At 42.1% G+C, this 17,540-nt stretch overlaps 1 protein-coding gene across 5 annotated transcripts in view; it reads left to right on the top strand.

The window, feature by feature from the left end:
* The first annotated feature begins 797 nt into the window (after positions 1-797).
* The window catches only part of UCKL1 (uridine-cytidine kinase 1 like 1), a 35,825-nt gene continuing 19,082 nt past the window's right edge, over positions 798-17,540 (top strand). For 2 of the 5 annotated variants that reach the window (XM_074288920.1, XM_074288919.1), the window contains exon 1: positions 798-3,085. In XM_074288920.1, the coding sequence (XP_074145021.1) occupies positions 2,958-3,085 (128 nt within the window). In that variant the 5' untranslated portion in view covers positions 798-2,957. Of the gene's footprint in view, positions 3,086-12,985; positions 13,869-17,540 lie in introns of those variants that run through there. The other 3 variants (XM_074288923.1, XM_074288921.1, XM_074288922.1) reach the window with 2 other exon arrangements.

Below are 17,540 nucleotides of genomic sequence, written 5' to 3'. Positions count from 1 at the left end.
CCAACTAGGACTGAGGAAGACTGGCTCCAGAGACTGAAGAACCTCCTCTGGAGATGTGAGTTTGAGAAGGGGAAGGAGGTCCAATGCAGCTTCCAGAATGGTTCCCCAACACTTAACTTGGCTTCCCATTCCCCTGCTGGGAAAACAAAAATACTATAGACAAATCCTGCCCTCAAGGACCTTACTGTGAGGGGCTGTCTCAGATGAAGTTTTCCTGGTCTTCCCTCCTCCCAGCTCCCCTGCTTGGGTGACACACTTTATTCTATATTACATACTGCTTTGTTTTGCAACCCTGATACTTTTGCTATATATGTGTTCTGGTCATATCCCCTTTTAATAGGTAAGAATTTTGTTGTCCCCTTCCTTCCCCTCTTCCCTACCATTGTCTTTGCATTGTTTTTTGGAGGTAGAAGAAGCTTAATGTTTCTTATTAAGTGAATGAATAAATGGGGACACACAAATAACTGATGCACATAAGTAAGAGAATGATTAAGTGCACATCTAAGATAAAGTTGATTTAAAGAGATTGAAGGAGAGAGGATCATAATTGGGTAGCTGAGGGAAGGCTTTAGCAGTCACCTCAATGATGTTTTAAGGAAAAAGAACAAGTCCCTCAGAGAGAAATGTGGGTAAAGACTTTTTGTTATAGATGCAATGCAAAAATGATATAATAGGCATCTATGAAGTGTCCCTCTTGTTTAAAACACTGCACTAGGTGTTATGGGTACCAAGATAAACACTGGATACCCACCCAGCTCTCAAAAGTTTACATTCCAGTAATAAGAAATCACATTTGCAATTTGTAAAGCACCTTATATTTGATCCTCACAATAACTATGAAGTAGGTACTACAGGTACTGTTGTATCCACTTTACAGGTAAAAAGCTACAAAGATTAATTTTTTTTTTTCCATAGACATTGTCAGAGGTGGGATTTGAATCCAAGTCTCTCCTTATTCTTAAGTCCAACGTTCTTTCTATTACATCACACTACCTTTCAGTTAAGTTTAAGATCTTTTGTGTTAAGGGAATGATATTTTTGGTGGCCATATATTGCAGGAACTTGGAAACATGGAACTTCAGCTCTGAGAAGAGACTAGAATGGAAAACGACTTAGAAATCATCTGCATAAAAGAGATACTGGAAAGCTCTGGGTAGTAATGAAATAAGTTAGGAAGAGTTTAAAGAGAGCAGAGAAAATGGTGAAGAGCCAAATTAGAGCATATTGGTGTTTAAGGGATAGGAGGATGAGGAATGTGTAAAAGAGACAAGCAGTCAAGAGAAGTAGCATACCATGGGAGTGTAATATCACCTAAACCAAAGCCAAATGACAGTGATCCTCTAGAGTAATTTCTGTAGAATGGTGGGTTTAGAAAGAAACTGAAGTAAGGATACAGACTAAAACGGTATGAAGGAAAGGATAGAAATTGAAAGGATTACTTTGGGGATGGAGTGGAGACCTAAGTAAGTTTTGCTGGCTGAGAAGGGAGCCCAGGAAAAGGAAAATTGCAAGAGAGGAATGATTCTAGTTGGCTAGAATACTGTATAAAATATGTAAGGGAGAGCAAATTGCAAAAATAAGATGTTGCAGGGTTATAGAAGGCCAGAATAATTTTGTCCCGTGTCAATGAAGAACCACGGGTTCTGAGCCAGTTGTCACAAGAACTCTTCATTTTCGAGGGTTCCTTTGCATCAGGTTCTATCCTTCATTACTTCGAACTCGGACCAGACAGGTGTAGGAGGACTGTGATGAACAGAAACTGGTTCCTGCCTACTGTATGCTTTAGAGCAAAATTGCAACTGACCAGAGCCTGGCCCTCAGCCAGTATTCCTCTGTCACCCAAATGTGCCTCGGACCGCAGCAGCCTCAGTCCCCTTTCTGCCCCAGTCACCCTCAACTCGAAATCTCAGTCCCAGCTTCAGCCACGGGGCTTGCTTGAAAGTCAGTGAAGTATGCAAAATTCCAGAAGTCAGTCTCTGTACTAACTTTCCTTTCAGGAAGGGGGTAGTGGGCACAAGTCTGCAGAAGCGAGGTGTTCAATTCTGGAGCTTCATCGGGCAATCCGGGCATCTGCTCCTTACCGGATGTAGCACCCCTTGTTCACCGCTCCGCAAAACTTCCCACACTCCACTCAGCTCCTCAGCCTAGTGCTCTGCATGCCTAAGACCAACGTGGGGAGTGGGGGGAGTTGGGGAGAAGAAGAGAGGGAGCAGTCGGTCATGTCACCCAAGATGAGTTCTGGGTAGAAAGTACAACTTCCTCTGAAGGTATCTCGATTGAACGATGACTTCGATTTAACAAAGTGTTAGAGGTTTTTGTTTTTGTTTTACCACGTGCGCATTTGTACTAGGGCCCGGTGAGGGAGGGGGACTTTAAAAATGAAAAAAACCAAAACGGTTTCTGTCCTCAAGGTTGACCTTGAGGTACCTCCTTTCTGGCAGCAGTAGCGGTTGAGGTAGTAGGTAAGTGCTTGAATGAAATGACGTACGAATAAAGGATAACAAGACAAGGGGTAATGAGGATAAAGGAGAGATCCAGACAGCAGCGACAATCGGAGGAAGTAGAGAATCAAAGCCGGCTGGAGCAACAAAACTTCCCGGAACCGCAGCTCCACCAGGGCGTAGTAATCAAGTGCATGGGGAATTATGCAGAATAAATTCCCCGCCTATCGCACTTGTCCTTAGGTTGGCGTATAGAGAAATGCCCAATCAAAGGGCCAGTCGCCTCCAGCAAAGACTACCGCTCCCAGGATGCACCGGAGGCCCCACCATTTAGCCTCAGTGGACTTGTAGTTCTCAGCGTACTCGCTCGCCAGGATCAAGGTGATACTTAGAACCACAACTCCCAGAAATCCTTGTGGAAGCGCTTCTCCTGTAGCCGCCACCTCCTCCCAGCCTGTGTCCACCTCCTCCCAGTTCCGACCCGGGATTCTGGCCCCTTACGAACCTGGAGGTGCAATGGCGACGGCGCTGACGCTGGCCCTCTCGGCCGCTGTAGCTTCTCCGTCACCAGCCGCGGAGGGAGCTCCCCCGGGACTAGAGGAGCAGGAAGATGGGGCGGAAAGCGAGGCGCGATGCGAAGCCAGGTAACGAGGGCGGGGGCAGAGGCAAGGAGCGCGCGGAGCTAAGGCCCTCGGGAGCAGGAGCGCGTGCCTTCTGGGCCGGCTCACCCCGAGCTTGGCGTCCGGGAGGGGGCGCCCTGCCTCGGTCAAAGCCCCGGCCCTAGAGCTGCGGAGCAGTCCCCCCAGGCTCCTGCTGCACGTGCTCTTCGTGGCCCTGCCTTTCCGTGAGCACCCGTGTTCCAGGAGTAAATTCGGGGGAGGGAAGAACGCAGCCGGCAGCGGGCTTAAGGGAGCTGCTTCCCTCCTCCATCCACCCTCCACCCCGGGCCTTGAGCACGCTTTCCTCTTCCTGTTCTCCTTCCCGTCCCCCCTTCCTCCCCCCTTTCTCTCGTATAAATAGCTTCCTGCCCTACCTTTCTTTTTTCTGCTTCCCGCTCCACTGACGCGCCTTCTTTCCAGACTTCACCTGCTCCCCTCCCCCACAGCTCCCTGAAGTCCCTCCACGCCTAGACGCTGCTCCACACTCGAATTCTAGGGATCCTCATAGGAGTGCATAGATAGCTTTCTGAGGGTCCGTGAACTTGGAAAGAGGGAGGGGGAGGGTTACATCTTCCTGTTCACTGACTTCCAACTGGAACTTCTAATTTCTTTCAATTACTAATGGAAACACTAATTAACGTAGAAATTCTGAGAGACTTCACCAAATTGCCAAAGGGGACAGTTACACACAAAACAGATAAGTTTCCCCCGGCCTTTACACCCATCTCCTGGTTTCCCTCCACTTCCGGGGTTACTCACGTGGTCTGCTAGAGCAGGATCTTTAGGGGCTGGGCCTCCTGGAGCTCTCCCCTTGCACTTATCCCTTTAACTCCCTCCATCAGCCGCCAACTCTCTCCCACCGGGCAGCTGTTACCTAAGCCAACTCCCTCAAACTTCATGCGTCCCCAGATGTGTGCATGCTCTTCCAGATCCTTCTAGATCTCCATGGAGCCAGGACCATTTTTGCCAAGTGAATGGTCTGGGTTCTCCGTTCATAATTTCCACAGCACTGCCCAGTTCCGATGGCATCCTTCCTAAACATCAGGCTGGGCTTCTTTGCTTGCAATTGTTTGAGTTTCTAAATTCTGAGAACGTCCCATTTGAATGAGTATCACAGATGCCAGGGTTATTGACCCGTAGCTTTTTTACAACTGATCATTTCAATGTGAGAATTCAGAAACATTCATTTGAAATACAGATGTCCTTAATCCATAGGCAGCGCTTCAAGGACAGGTGAGGGATCGGTCATGTGGGAAAAATTACTGGCCAGAAGCAAAAAAGGAGGGAAAAAAGATGTTACAGAGTTCTTAGAAGCTTCGAAACAAAGTCGAACAAATGTGGAAGCCTATGTTTAAGTAAAGCTTTTTAATTTTTTAAAAACCGACTACTGTGAGGAATGTTCTGGGGCAGTGTTGGGAGGGAAACTTCCGCTTTGGGTTAGACCAGATGATCCCTTAAGGTTCCTCTCCCTCTGGGAGTCTGCGTTAGAGCACAGAGTGAGAAGCCCCCTTTTTCCTGTGCTGCTATGAGAAGTCAGACCACGTGCTCCTGGTGTTGGTGGGTTTTGTGTGGAGACTGAAGACCAATCACCGGGTGACAGTCTTACTGAACCTTCCGGGTTAGGGGTTTTAAATGACTCACTAATGGAGACGACGCCCTTTTCTGTGCGTCTCCCGTTGAGATTTCCGAGGAATAATTTCACAACTACTTAAGAACGTCGTTTTCTCTGAGAGAGGTGGTAGGAATGGTAATTTAAGCAGTTTATTTTCAGAGTGGAATAATAGAATGCCATAAAACCCACTATCTAAACTAGATTCTAAGACCGTCTTTGATTGTTTTGTGAACATTCATAACATTGCCATATTTAAAGATGAAAAATGTGCTTCATTTTCATTGAGTAGTAAAAATCCAAAATCAGAATTTTGTTTTTAAGTATACGTAGAAATGAAGGAAGGAAGGAAACGACATTTACTGAATTCATATTCTTTGCCGGGCTCTGTGTACAAGCAAGCACTGCTTACACAGGTGTAGAAAAGAGACCCGCCCCATTCTCAAAAAACTTGTGTGTGATTTTCAGCCCTATCCAGCTCTTGGTGACTCCATTTGGAGAAGACGCTGGAGTGGCATTTCCTTCTCCAGCTCATTTTATAGGTAAGGAAACGGAAGCAAACAGGATTCAGGGACTGGCCCGTGATCACAACTCCAAAGTTTTGAAGCCAGATTTGAATTCAAAAAGACCCATCTTCTTGACTTCAAAGCTAAACTTTATCTACGTGGCTTCCTAGCTGCCTCATCCTCCAAAAGCGTACCTTCTAATGGGCATAAGAACACATTGTCTAAATGAGGTTTTTTACTCTGGGAAATGACTGGCATGGTGATTGGAGCCAGAGGGCAGTTGATTGACACCTCTTTTCTAGAAGCAGTGATAGTATTGATTTGATTGTTGTTTTCCGAATAGAACTAGAAAAGGGGAAAGCGTACACACCCATTGGCATAGGCAGAAGATGGCTGGGAAAAATTAGACTGGCATTTGGGCAAGGTGAGGGAGCCTTCACTGATAAGGAAAGTATGGCCCCGGGCAGGAAGTGGGTTAGCTCTTCTAGGGCAAGGTCTCTGTAGGTCCCAATTTAGGGGGGTGCAGAGGCTGAGGTTGAATGGAGATGTGGAAACTGGGAGAAAGCATTTTCTATTTAGATTTTGATCCTTTCTTTCAGAGATGACATATAAGCATGCTGATATTTAGAGCCTGGGGCGCTGGCTTTGGAGCTTGAGGGTTAAAGTCAATTGTTCTGTTGTGCAATGAGAGATGAATCTGTTGTGTCTGTGTATGGATCTTCTTAGGGCCCCAGCTGGTTAGTCATCTAGGGTAGGACTTTCTGAGAAAACATTCATTAACAGTCTATGGAAGTTTGTGTGCCACTTTGCAGTTTTTAATTTAAGTTCATGGATTTCTGCCACCAGAGGGAGCAATTTGCTATCCCTTAAAAGTATCTGGGAACTGCTTATTCAAGACTTAACTAAATTTTAGAGCAGAAAATTTTGGTTTGGGGAAGAAAAATATATTTAATGCCATGATCCATAAAAGAGACTTACTTTTACCGAAAATACTTCGTTATATCGTGAGGTATTCAGAAAACATCATCTGCCAAAACACCATAAAGTACTTAATTAATACTTTTGTTGGCCAAAATCAATAAAAGAAATTTGGAAAAAAAAAAAAGAGAGAGAAAAAGAAAAACCTAGGTCATTGCCCCTTCCCTTGCTTGTCATTTAAGGGAAAAGAAACTCAGTGTTTGTTCTATTAAGTCTTCCAGAGATTGAGCATGGTTTGTCTCTCCCTTGGGGTCCTGAGTCTAGACTCAGTCTGTGAATCTTCTTAATTGGCAAGCTGGAAAAGGGGAAGGGAGAAGGAAGGGTGGGGTGGAAGGGGACAGTGGCAACAAAGACAACCAGTTCTTTGAACATTGCTTGTCCATTTATTTCACTTTTAATTTTTTCATAATGCCATAGCTTTCTTGAGTATAGAGATGGGAAACATGGAGCCATTTGTTAAGTACATTGAGATATTTGGCTATCTCTTTATGGGGTGCGGAAAACTAACTATATTGCTGAAATAAAAATAGGGACTGGTGATTTCATTGATAAAGGGAACTTCTAGGAAAAAAAACCTCCTATTTGGGAAGATGGCCCTTTTTTGTCATTTCAGGTCTTAGAGATTTGCTTTGGAGCATTGAAAGCTTAAATGATTTGCCTCAGATTATATTCTGTATGTGTTAGGGGCAAGACCTGAATCCAAGTCTTCCTGGCAGCTACATTGCTTATCATTTTATATAACTGACCAGAAGTATTTTAGTCAGTATTTAAAAATCTATCATTAGAAAAAACTGTGTATTTGGTGAATGAGTAAAAGTTAATGGCTTTCTTTATATGTGGATTTCGATTCAAAAAGAGATGGTGGGGGCTGCTGGATGGGGCATCTAGGTGGTGAAGTAGATAGAGCACCAGTTCTGAAATCAGGAGGACCTGAGTTCAAATGTGACCTCAGGTACATATCACTTAATCTCAATTACCTCAAAAGAAAGAAAAGTGGTGGTAGAGAGGGTGACTTAGAGAACTCACTATTGAGTCAAAAAGATATATGTTTAAGTCCTGTTTCTGATACTTAGGACTGTGTGACCCTGAAAAAATCCCTTAACCTCTCAGTGTCTCCAGGTGACTAAACTCCAAGAATAGAGGAGAGTTTCCTCATTGGGATTTCTTTACTGCCATGAAAACTCAAGTCAAATCAAAAGAAAAAGGAAGAGAGGAGGGAGGGAGAGAAAAGTTATAGTAGGGTTTTTTGAAAAATAAGTTCAAGATCTGGTCCATTAAATGGCTATTATTATTATTGTTAATAATAATGATAACAATAAATGTAGGTAGCACTTTTAAGTTTTGCAAACCATTCTGTTTCACTTTTTTGGGAGACATTTCTGAGAAAAGCATTCCCTGGGATTCCTTATAGAGCCTACTGATAGGCTGATAAAGAAAAAAATTTATTTTAAAAATAAAATATAAAATATACCATAATTGTATACTATTATTGTATAATTACTGCATTACACATATTGCATATAAACATAGTATTTTACATGTAAATATAATATGGGAAAATATTTTAAAATATAGTAACAGAGCCCAAAGCAATGAGAAAAAAGCATACACTCTGTCACCTTTCTATTCTGTTTTTTCCCTATCCCTATCCATCCCTAACCATTTTCTACCTTGAAAATGTCTCTGCAGAAATTTCAGGAGTGAAGTATACACACCCTTCATCAGTTCAGGGAAGATCTCCATTCTGAGGGTTGGGGATCCAAAAGGACAGTGAAATGGATATCTTAAAGAATCAGGCTGGGAGTTAGGGATGCCCTGACCTCTGATGCTACAGTTACCTTAGTTCAGTGTTTGTGAATGGGTCACAAAATAAAAGTCACTTTCAAGAGAAATGGAGAGAACTCTTTTAAAATAGGTTGTTTTCTTTCCACCTATCCCTCCTCACTTCTCTCAGAATTCTTCAACTCCCCTGTGACTTTCTGTTGTTCATCCATTCCTCTGAGCTCTTCCAGACCATCACTCCTATTCTAGCTTTCCTTTCCAATTTTATTGTGGTCCTCAATTATAGAATTTCTCATTACTTTGTCCTTGCTAAGCCTTAACCTTGACTTCTTTATTCCTATTGTGCTGTTAACCAGCATTAGAGGAGATAGCACAACTGTGCTAATTAGGTCCACCACAAATTTAGGTTAATTAATTTCAACTAGGCCCTCACTACTGTAGGACAGTCTTTTATTTTGATCTCCATTATACTTTTATACTCCCCTAATTGTCTCTCACGCTCCACAGTCCTGATAGTATATTCAAAATCTCTTTGCTTAAAGCCCCTTCCACTTAGCAAAGGATTTTACTTCATGCTTTTACTGAGTAAATAGACATTTCTTCTTGAGCTTCTTCTTCCTTGTTTTACAAATTACACTCCCTAGAGCGTCCCAGTTCTGTTTTTCTCCAATCTCTTTCAAAAAGATAGCCCTTATTATGCTCTTTATTCTGTATATTGCCACAGTTTACCTTTTCTCCTCTTTACTCTTCAACCTCTTACCTTTCATAATCACATTCCTAGAATCCATCGATGTTGTTTGTCTTTATTTCCTCTCTTATTGACTTTTCAATTTATTCCAGTCTGTCTCTGGACCTCATAACTCAAGGGAACTTTTTTCTCTGTGGCTACCAATGATCTCAATTGTTAAATCCATTGGATTATCTTTCTTTTGCTGAGGCAATTGGGTTAAGTGACTTGCCCAGGGTCACAAAGGAAGTGTTAAGTGTCTGAGGTCACATTTGAACTCAGGTCCTCCTGACTTCAGGGCTGGTGCTCTATCCACTGAGCCACCTAACTGCCCCTAATTGGATTTTCTCAAGTCACCTTTTGACCTCTTTGCAGCTCTTAACACTGTTGTCCAAATTTGACTCCTGTATTCGAAGTCCTTCCTGGGTTTTTGTGACATTTTGATCTTGATTGTCCTCCCCATCTAGCCATTCTCTATCTTATTGGATCATGTCCTATCCTGTACCCTGAATGTTCCCCAAGATTGTATCCTGGGCTGTTTCCTTTTCTCTCTCCACAGTCTCTTCATGATTTTATCAGCTCTCACGGATTCAACTATCATTTCTGTTCAGGGAATTGAACACATATACATATAGATCCATGTGCGATGCATCTATATTTTTATGTGCCAGCATATCTACATATAACTCTATATATCTATCTCTATGTATCTCCAGCCTTACAATTTTAATTTTTCCTGATCTTCAATCCCACATCACTAGATACTTATTGAACAACTCCAACTAGATGTCCTATAGGCATTTCAAATTAATCTTCTCAAAATGAAACTCATTTCCTTCCAAACCCACTCCCTTTCCTAAATTCTCTATTTCTGTTAAGGGAGCTTTCTCAGTTAGGCAGGTTATCCTTGAATATCCTTGATTCTTTGTTCTCATTCATTCCTTATTTTCAGTCAGTTCCATTGCCTCTTGGGCATTTTTTGCAGTCATCACCTTCTCACTATTCACATAGTTCCTCCCATTAGTCATCACCTCTTGTGTGGACTTTTTAATGTAATAGCCTCCTAATTGGTCTTCCCTCTCCAGTTCCTTTTTTACAACTGCTAAATTAATATTCCTAAAGCACCACAGGCCTAATAAGTCATTCCTCTACTCAAGAAACTCTGATGGTAAGGATAAGATACAGACTTTTGCCTTTGGTATTTAAAGGTCTTCATAGTCAGGTTCTCACCTGTTTTTCCAGACTGATTTTTGTACATTATGTTCCTGCCAAGCTTGTCTGCTTGCTGTTCCCCACCCACAAGGGTCTATCCGTCTAATTCTTCCCTTGAGCCTCAGTAGTGTGGGCTGGCCATGGAACCCAGAGTGTACCTGCTCACCTCTTTTGGCTTAGAATCCTTAGTCTCTGCTAGTGTCTTCTCTGACACTTCCGTCTTTTCTTTATGGGTACTTTGTACCTTATGTGTGCCAAACTATTTCCATATTTGTCTTTCCCATTATAATGGGAGCTCTTTGAGGTTTTGGCCTTCGTTTGTATTCCTAGCATTTAACTCTGTACCTAACACTTAAAAAGTTTATTTATAGACTGCTTTCTTTCAAGGCTTACCTCAAAGAGCCTTTCTTTGATGAGTTCCTTCTTGCCACCTATCCTTTACTTTGTAGGTATTTTTTTTTTCTATATAGGTTGTTTCCTCCAGTAGAAATGACCTTCCTAAAGACAGGATTCATCTCTTCTCTTTTTATTCCCATCAGCTAATAGTGTCTTACACATAAATATGAACTTACAAATAAATATGATGCCAGCGTGGCCCCCTTTAAGCTTACTTGTACCTTTGATTTACAAGATCTGGTCAAAACTCCAAGGGGAGAGATCAGTATCTGAGCCATTTGGGGCTTGTACCCAGCCCCCCCCCCCACCGGATCTAAGCTGGCTTGGATAACCCAACCCCCAACTATCCGAAAAGCCCGCCAAAAAAATGACCTTCCAGGAATCAGCCCATAGGCTTCTTGAAGCAGACAGAAGAGTCAAGGTGGAATCATCTTGGGTCAGAGAGTTAAGATGCCAGCCAAGTTGCTTTGCATCAGAGACTCTCTGTCCCCGCTGCTGCTGTCGGTGTATATCTTCCTCTATCTAATGCCTTTTTACTAACCAGACCTTAACCTTGCATCCAAACCTTGTAATAAACCTTGTTTTTGTTAATCTAGGTTTTCGGGCCTGTAAATTCATTTACAGGGGACTCTCGCTGCCACTAGACCTGATTTAACTTTGCATCCTTGTGCTGAATCCTAAGAGGTTGCAGGGGAGCTCCATGTGACTCCCTGTACCCTGAATCCTGCCACTAGACCTCAATTATTTGGTTCCCTGTTACCTCATCAAAATATGTGTTAAGTAAATGACTGAATGTTTGGTTATGAAGTTTTTTGTTGGTTTTTTTTGTTTTGTTTTGGTTTTTTGGGGGGGGCAGTAAGTTTAGAGAAAAATCATAGCAAAAAGAAAAAAACATGGGGGAGAGAGGGGAAAAAATTAGTGAACATAGCAGATGGCATTTTCTGTCCAAAGTCTATTTGGATTGATTTGGTCACTGAACCATTGAGAAGAACCAAGTCTTTCATAATTGATTATTGCATTCTTGCTGTTATTGTGTACAATATATTCCTGGTTCTGCTTGTTTCACTCAGCAGCATCATGTAAACCTTTCCAGCCTTTCTAAAATCAGCTTGTTCATCATTTTTTTAATAGAACTATAATCCGTTACTTTAATGTACTGTACCACAACTTGTTCAGCCATTCCCCAGTTGTTGGACAACTCTCATTTTCCAATTCTTTGCTACCACAAAAAGAGTTTCTACAAACATTTTCACACATGTGGGTCCTTTTCCCCCTGCTTTATGATTTCCTTGGGATACAGACCCAGTAGTGGTATTGCTGGGTCAAAGGATATGCAGAGTTTTATAGCCCTTCAGTAGCTATTCTTTGAGTCTAGTAAGTTAATCCTGTTGCCACACTTAAGTCAAAGTCCAAGCTTCATCTTGTCTTGGCATATCACTGCCTCCTCATGATAGGACACCAGAAGACAGGAATAATAAAAACCCCAGTTCCCCTAGATTCATTTGTTCTCTAGTCTATAGGTACAAAATACTTTGTGGTTGGGGTTAAGTGAGTTAGAGAAAATTTAGCTAATTTAAGTTTCTTACTACTTATAGAGTTTCAGATCTAGATCTAGATGATACAATAAACATATCTATAGAACATAATAAGTTCAAAGACAAACTGTTCTAATATGTACTAAAATATTCATGGAAGCACTTTTCTGGAAACAACTACAAGTAAAGTAAATGCCCATTGATTAGGGAGTGACTGAATAGTGAATTAAATATTACTGTGCAGTTAGAAGTGACTATGAGGAGTTATATTCATTAAACTTATCAAAAATCTGTATAAATTGATGCAGAGTAAAATAAGCAGATTAAGTATCCAAAATGACTTCATGGATGTAAATGAAAAAAATCACTATAAAGAAGTCTGGCTAGAGTCATTGAAAAATCACTAACAGTCCTGGCCAGTAGACAGTGAAACCTATTTTCCTTCTCTGGGCAGAGAGGCTGGGTACCAACCAGGGCGGAATAGTGCTTACAGGCTTCATAATCCACCCTGTTGTTTTGCTATGGTGGGGAGGGGGCTGGGGGAAGTTCATTTTGGTAGTGGTAGGGCTGATTGCCTAGGGGGATCCAGAAATTACAAAAGCTCCAATAAAAATGACTTGTTGAAAGGAGTGCAGAGAATGCTCATGTTCCTCCTGACACTTGTTGTAGCCTATTCTAGCCAGAACCTCTTCTGGAGTGCCGAAGACTTGCCAGCTCAGGGGTGCAGCCCTCTGGGCCAAGGACTCCAGGAGAGCTTAGCTGCTGCCTCTAATTTAGCCCTGTAGACTCAGTTCCCTTGGCACCAGGATGGCTGAGGAGAGCAAAACCAGGGAAGGAGAAAAGGAGAAAGAGGGCAGCAGTTATTCTTAGTTGCCTCATTGCCTGAGCCTTGAGTATAGAGTTTCGTGTTTGTTTATGCCTGGTTAGAGGCACCTTGGAGAGAGGGAGGAGCTGAGAGTGCCCCTTGATGGGGCATTGCTGTATGGACTTTGGCTCTCTCCGTTTATTTTTGTTGTTGTTTGTTTTAGGGAAGTGGAAAGCTTCCTGCTAAGGCTAGAGGCAGAGGGAGGGAGGGAGGAAAAGAGGGAGGGAAGCCCTGGGGGCTGATGTTGATCCATTTTGCTTGCTGTGTGCTAATGCAGCTCAGCCTGCTTCTGCTTCTGAAGGGTGGAGCAGAGCTTCAAGAAATGGGCAGCCTTACCAGGTGGGATTTAGGCCCCTTCACTCTTCCTGGGAACGCCAGGGCTGGCCACTAAATCAGTCTCCTCGGTCTTTGCCCTTTCCTAGAAAATGAGCTTCTCTGCTGGGACTGCTTAAAGGCAGACACCAGAACGTTTCAGAGCAGAGCCTTAGGAGGGTGGGGGAGACCCAGAGCAAAGCATATTGTAGCCAGGTCACAACCAGAGGGGCAGCTCTGTGAGGTGCTGCTGGTTTGTTGTTGGGCTGGTTGGTTTTTTTTTTTTGTTGTTTTGTTTTTAAACCAAAGTCAGTGCTATTAATATCAAGTAATGAACATAATCTCTTAGCTAAGTTATCCTCTTATCCTGTTGGCCTGTGCAGGACATAGAAGTCAGAGCAGCACATACTGGCTTTTTCCTAACGTGGGTCCTGTTGCCCTTACATCTGGCACATAAGAAACATTGAATTGCACTTTAAAGAAAATTCAAATTTCTACCTTCCTCTGCCACACCAGGTTCCTGAATCATTCCCTCAAGTCTCACCTTTAGAATAGCCAGTCATGGAAGTGCAGCCCAATCAGCTATGAACTACTCCAGATTTCTTCTGGCAAACTCATTCCAAGCTCAGAGAACTATAGGTCTTGGTGAAAGAACTGGAAATTTAGAAGTAGATTCTCTAGCACCTGACTTAGAAGTCAGACATCCGATAGATACAGTGATATTCAGAGCATCCTGATTGATCCACGTCATTGTCTTGGAATTACTACAAGTTGGGGAATGAGCAGCCCTCCTGGTTACCCCGGGATCAGGATATCAGGGTGCTGGGCCCTTGGAGCTGAAGGCAGGTGAGTTCCAGAGTCGTTTTATTGTTTTTATTGGTGTTGGCTTCAAAGCAAACCTCCAAATGGAGTGCTGGCCCCTAGGATCTGCTGGTATGAAAGTATCTATGGAAATCCGTAAACAAACAGGCAGCAGCCAGGTAAAGATCCCTGACTCTGCAGGTCAGGAGTAGCTTTGTTTTCAATGCCAATTTTTGTTAATTGTAAATTATTCTTGTAGCTGTTACTGCTTTTGTTTTGTTTTTGTATATAGTTTGTTTTTCAGGGGCAAAAACATCTTTGCAGAACTGTAAATGAGGGTAAGAAAAAATCCTCATGTCATTTTTTCCACAGAAAGGAAAACTTTCCCCCAATGAGTTGTTAAGGTCAAGTTTTGTTATCTGAGGGCATAAGAAAACTTTGTAGCTGATGTGGGGAGGGGAGGAGACAGAATAAATAATAAGATTTTGAAGGTTTGTAAGTCTCTGGATAGGAATGGCTTTCTCTCATTTTCATCAGCCTCATTTTTCCTATTAAATTGTGGAAGCCTAACCAGAATTCAAGTTAGACCACCACCATTCATCTTTACAGGGTATCAAGATGAGCTGCTGTTGGGACAGTCTTTGAAAGGAAATACAGGATGATAATGAAGATAAGCTCAAGAAGACAAGGAAATAAGAGGGAGACTGTCACAAAACTTGTGTGGGGGAAAAAAACCCTCAACAAACATTTAGATTTGGTGATTGAATTAAAGAATAATTGGTTATCAGATGGGAGATGATTTTTTTTTTTCTATTGGATTCTTAGTCCTCAGTTAACTATAAATTAAGTCTTTAAACTGATCACATTAACTGATGAAATTCAAGCACAAAGGGAATGTAGTATTCCCCACTTTGATGATGAACTTTGGCATACAAGAGGCCTGGCTGGCAGGGGTTGAACTAGAACCTGGAGAACACCATGGCAGAATTTACTTAAAGTAAAATATTCAAAGATATTTTACTTACAGAAAAAAAAAAAATATTGAAGAGGAACTTAAGTTGTTGTTATTGATTCATTTTCAGTCATGTCTGATTCTTCCTGATTCCTGTTAAGGTATTCTTGGCAGAGATGTTAGAGTGGTTTGCCATTTTCTTCTCTAGTTTGGATTTTTTTGGTTTTGCTTATTTAAACAGTTGAGAAATCAAGGCAAATAAGATTAAGTGACTTAACTTAGAATCACACAAGTAGTAGGTGTCTGAGATTAGAGTTGAACTCTGATCCTCCCAATTCCAGACCCAGATAGGCACTTTATCTATTGTACCATCTAGTTGCTCCCACCCAAAGAAGAAACTTGGAGTCATTGGTAGACGTTTCAAAAGGATAGCTTTTTATTTATGTTTTAAAGCTTCCTTCTAATAAAATCTAAAAATGAAATGGACTGCTCTAACAGGTAGCAATTCTCCATCTCTGGAGATCTTCAGACAACTTGGATAACCATTGGTCATTGGGGATTCCTGTTTAGATATAGCTTGGGATCTTTGTGCTTCCTTCCAACCCTTTTGTTCTGTGATTTTTGTGAAAGAAGATCTGTTATTGATAAAATAGAGGGTTCCACTTGATTTAGTGAAGCATCTTTGGATGTTGGTGCTTCATGTAACCCCATTCCATGAAAATAAATATGATAGCCACCAAGATATGAATGCTTTTTACAACCCCATCATTTCTCTTACCCTATTCACCTTCCCTGCATAAGTCCAGTAAAGTTTTGATCTGGGAATATTCACTACAAATTGATAGAGCCAGCCTGCTTGCCCACAGCAACTAAGTCATTGATCAGTATTGCAAATTACTTAGCTCATCTTTGTCCTGTGTCTGTCCTTTCCTTCCCCTTATCCCATTCAGAGGAATAAATTTTATTTTTTTTTTCTCCTCGTGTTTGGAAAGTAGTGAAGTCAACAAGCCTGCTTTTGGTTATAAAACATCTACTCTTTAATCATCTTTGCTTTAGAACATCTTTGTTTATGTCCCAGCTTCACCACTGATGTCAGCCCTCCTTTGGGAATGGTGCCTGCTAAGTTAATTACTGCCTCAGAGGCACCAGAGGTTCAACAGAGCAAAATATATTGACTAATTGCTCTGATTTTGCTCATCCATTTTCTCCGTAATAGGATTGGTAGTTATGTTTTTTGTTTTTTCTCTTAAGGAGATGGGGGCAGAGGGCTTTTCTCATCAGATATTATTGATGGATATTTTTTTATGCTGCCTAAACTTTTATCTAAATTATCTGTCTTGTCTCTTAGCTTTTAAACCCCTAAATATACGGAAGGTGAATAATAAAATGTGATGGCACCTCTGTTTTACTCACCAGTTTCTGAGGAGCCCAGACCCCCACCTAGCTCACTGTCTCTCTTCCTCTGTTCCCAATGGGAGCCTCTGGGAACAGTGGCATTTCAAAACAAAAACATCTTGGGCTGTCCCCAGAGACTTATTGAACAGTAGTCCTTAAAACTCACAGCATGAGTCCATTGTCTTCTAGTTCTGAGGTCAGAGCCCTGTCTGCTCAGCCTGGAGAGGAATTGCTTTCCTAAGTTATGGGTCATTTACTACTCAAACATAAGTCTCTAACAGTTAAATATAAAGCTATTCTGTGTCTGTCACTGAACGAAGTATAGGAGAAAATGCCGAACAGACAACTTCCCAATGAGGGTAAAGGCCTAAAAAAGTCCTGCTTCCAGCTATAGGCAGCGGATTTGATGAGGAGAGAGGGGGAAAGAGAATCCCTCAGACTTCTGAAGAATAGAGCCTGTTTAACCCTCTTAATAAGAGTCCTTTGTGGATGGGTAGTGCTGAAGGGCTCCTGAGGCCCTGAGGGGAAAGGATGGTAGCAGAATGGAGGAAGATAGGAAGTTCCTTGGTCCAGAGTGGAAGGCCTAGTGCAAATGCTCCATTCTGCCCAGGCCTGTGCTGCAAAGGAAGGGAGAGAACTGCAGAGCTGGTGTTATTCAAGTCCAGGCTGAATTGCTGATCTTTTTAATCCTTTGGCTTGCAGCTGTGTTTCTCTGACGAGTTCAGAAGGTTAGAGATAGACTGACTTGTCCATACGCAGGCAGCTGAGGGATTTCTGCTACTTCCTTTCTTGTGGTAGCTCAGTACACAGGCTGCTTTGGTCATAAGCAGTGCCATTGTAGTCTGTTCCAAACAGAACCTAATGCAGCCAAGAAAGAAATATCCACTGGGTTGTGAAAATAGTGATGGTACCTTAGCTGGGACCAAGATTTTTATTCTGTGACTGTTACCATAATGTTCTTACTTGTTTTTTCTGTTGTGGTCATCACATTGCCTATTGTCCAGTGATGAACAGAAGGCAAGCCAGCTGCTAAGATCAAATCCGAGGAAGTCCATGCAAGGTGACTGTTTTCAAATAGCTGCAAGGGACTTTTAGCTGGCTAATTCTTTACTTCACTTTGTAGATGAGGAAACTGAGGTCCAGCCTAAGGTCACCGTGCTAATCAGGAAGCGAAAGGAAGGACTAGAACTCTGTGCTCCTGTGTCTTAATGTCTTGTTCTTTCCATTATGCCAGTGGAAACAGATGTGTGAAAGCCCTTTTGAAAAACTTCAAAAGTCTTATGCAGTATATGATTCTCTTTCCCATCCATGAGCCATCTCTACTGCTAGTCATTATATATCTTTCTAGGAATCAGGATTGTGTAATGGAA

The sequence above is a fragment of the Sminthopsis crassicaudata genome, chromosome 2 (genome assembly GCF_048593235.1).
Source record: "Sminthopsis crassicaudata isolate SCR6 chromosome 2, ASM4859323v1, whole genome shotgun sequence".
Lineage (NCBI taxonomy): Eukaryota > Metazoa > Chordata > Mammalia > Dasyuromorphia > Dasyuridae > Sminthopsis > Sminthopsis crassicaudata.
Note: the sequence above shows the minus strand (reverse complement) of the source record. Positions and strands in the feature narration are given on the sequence as shown.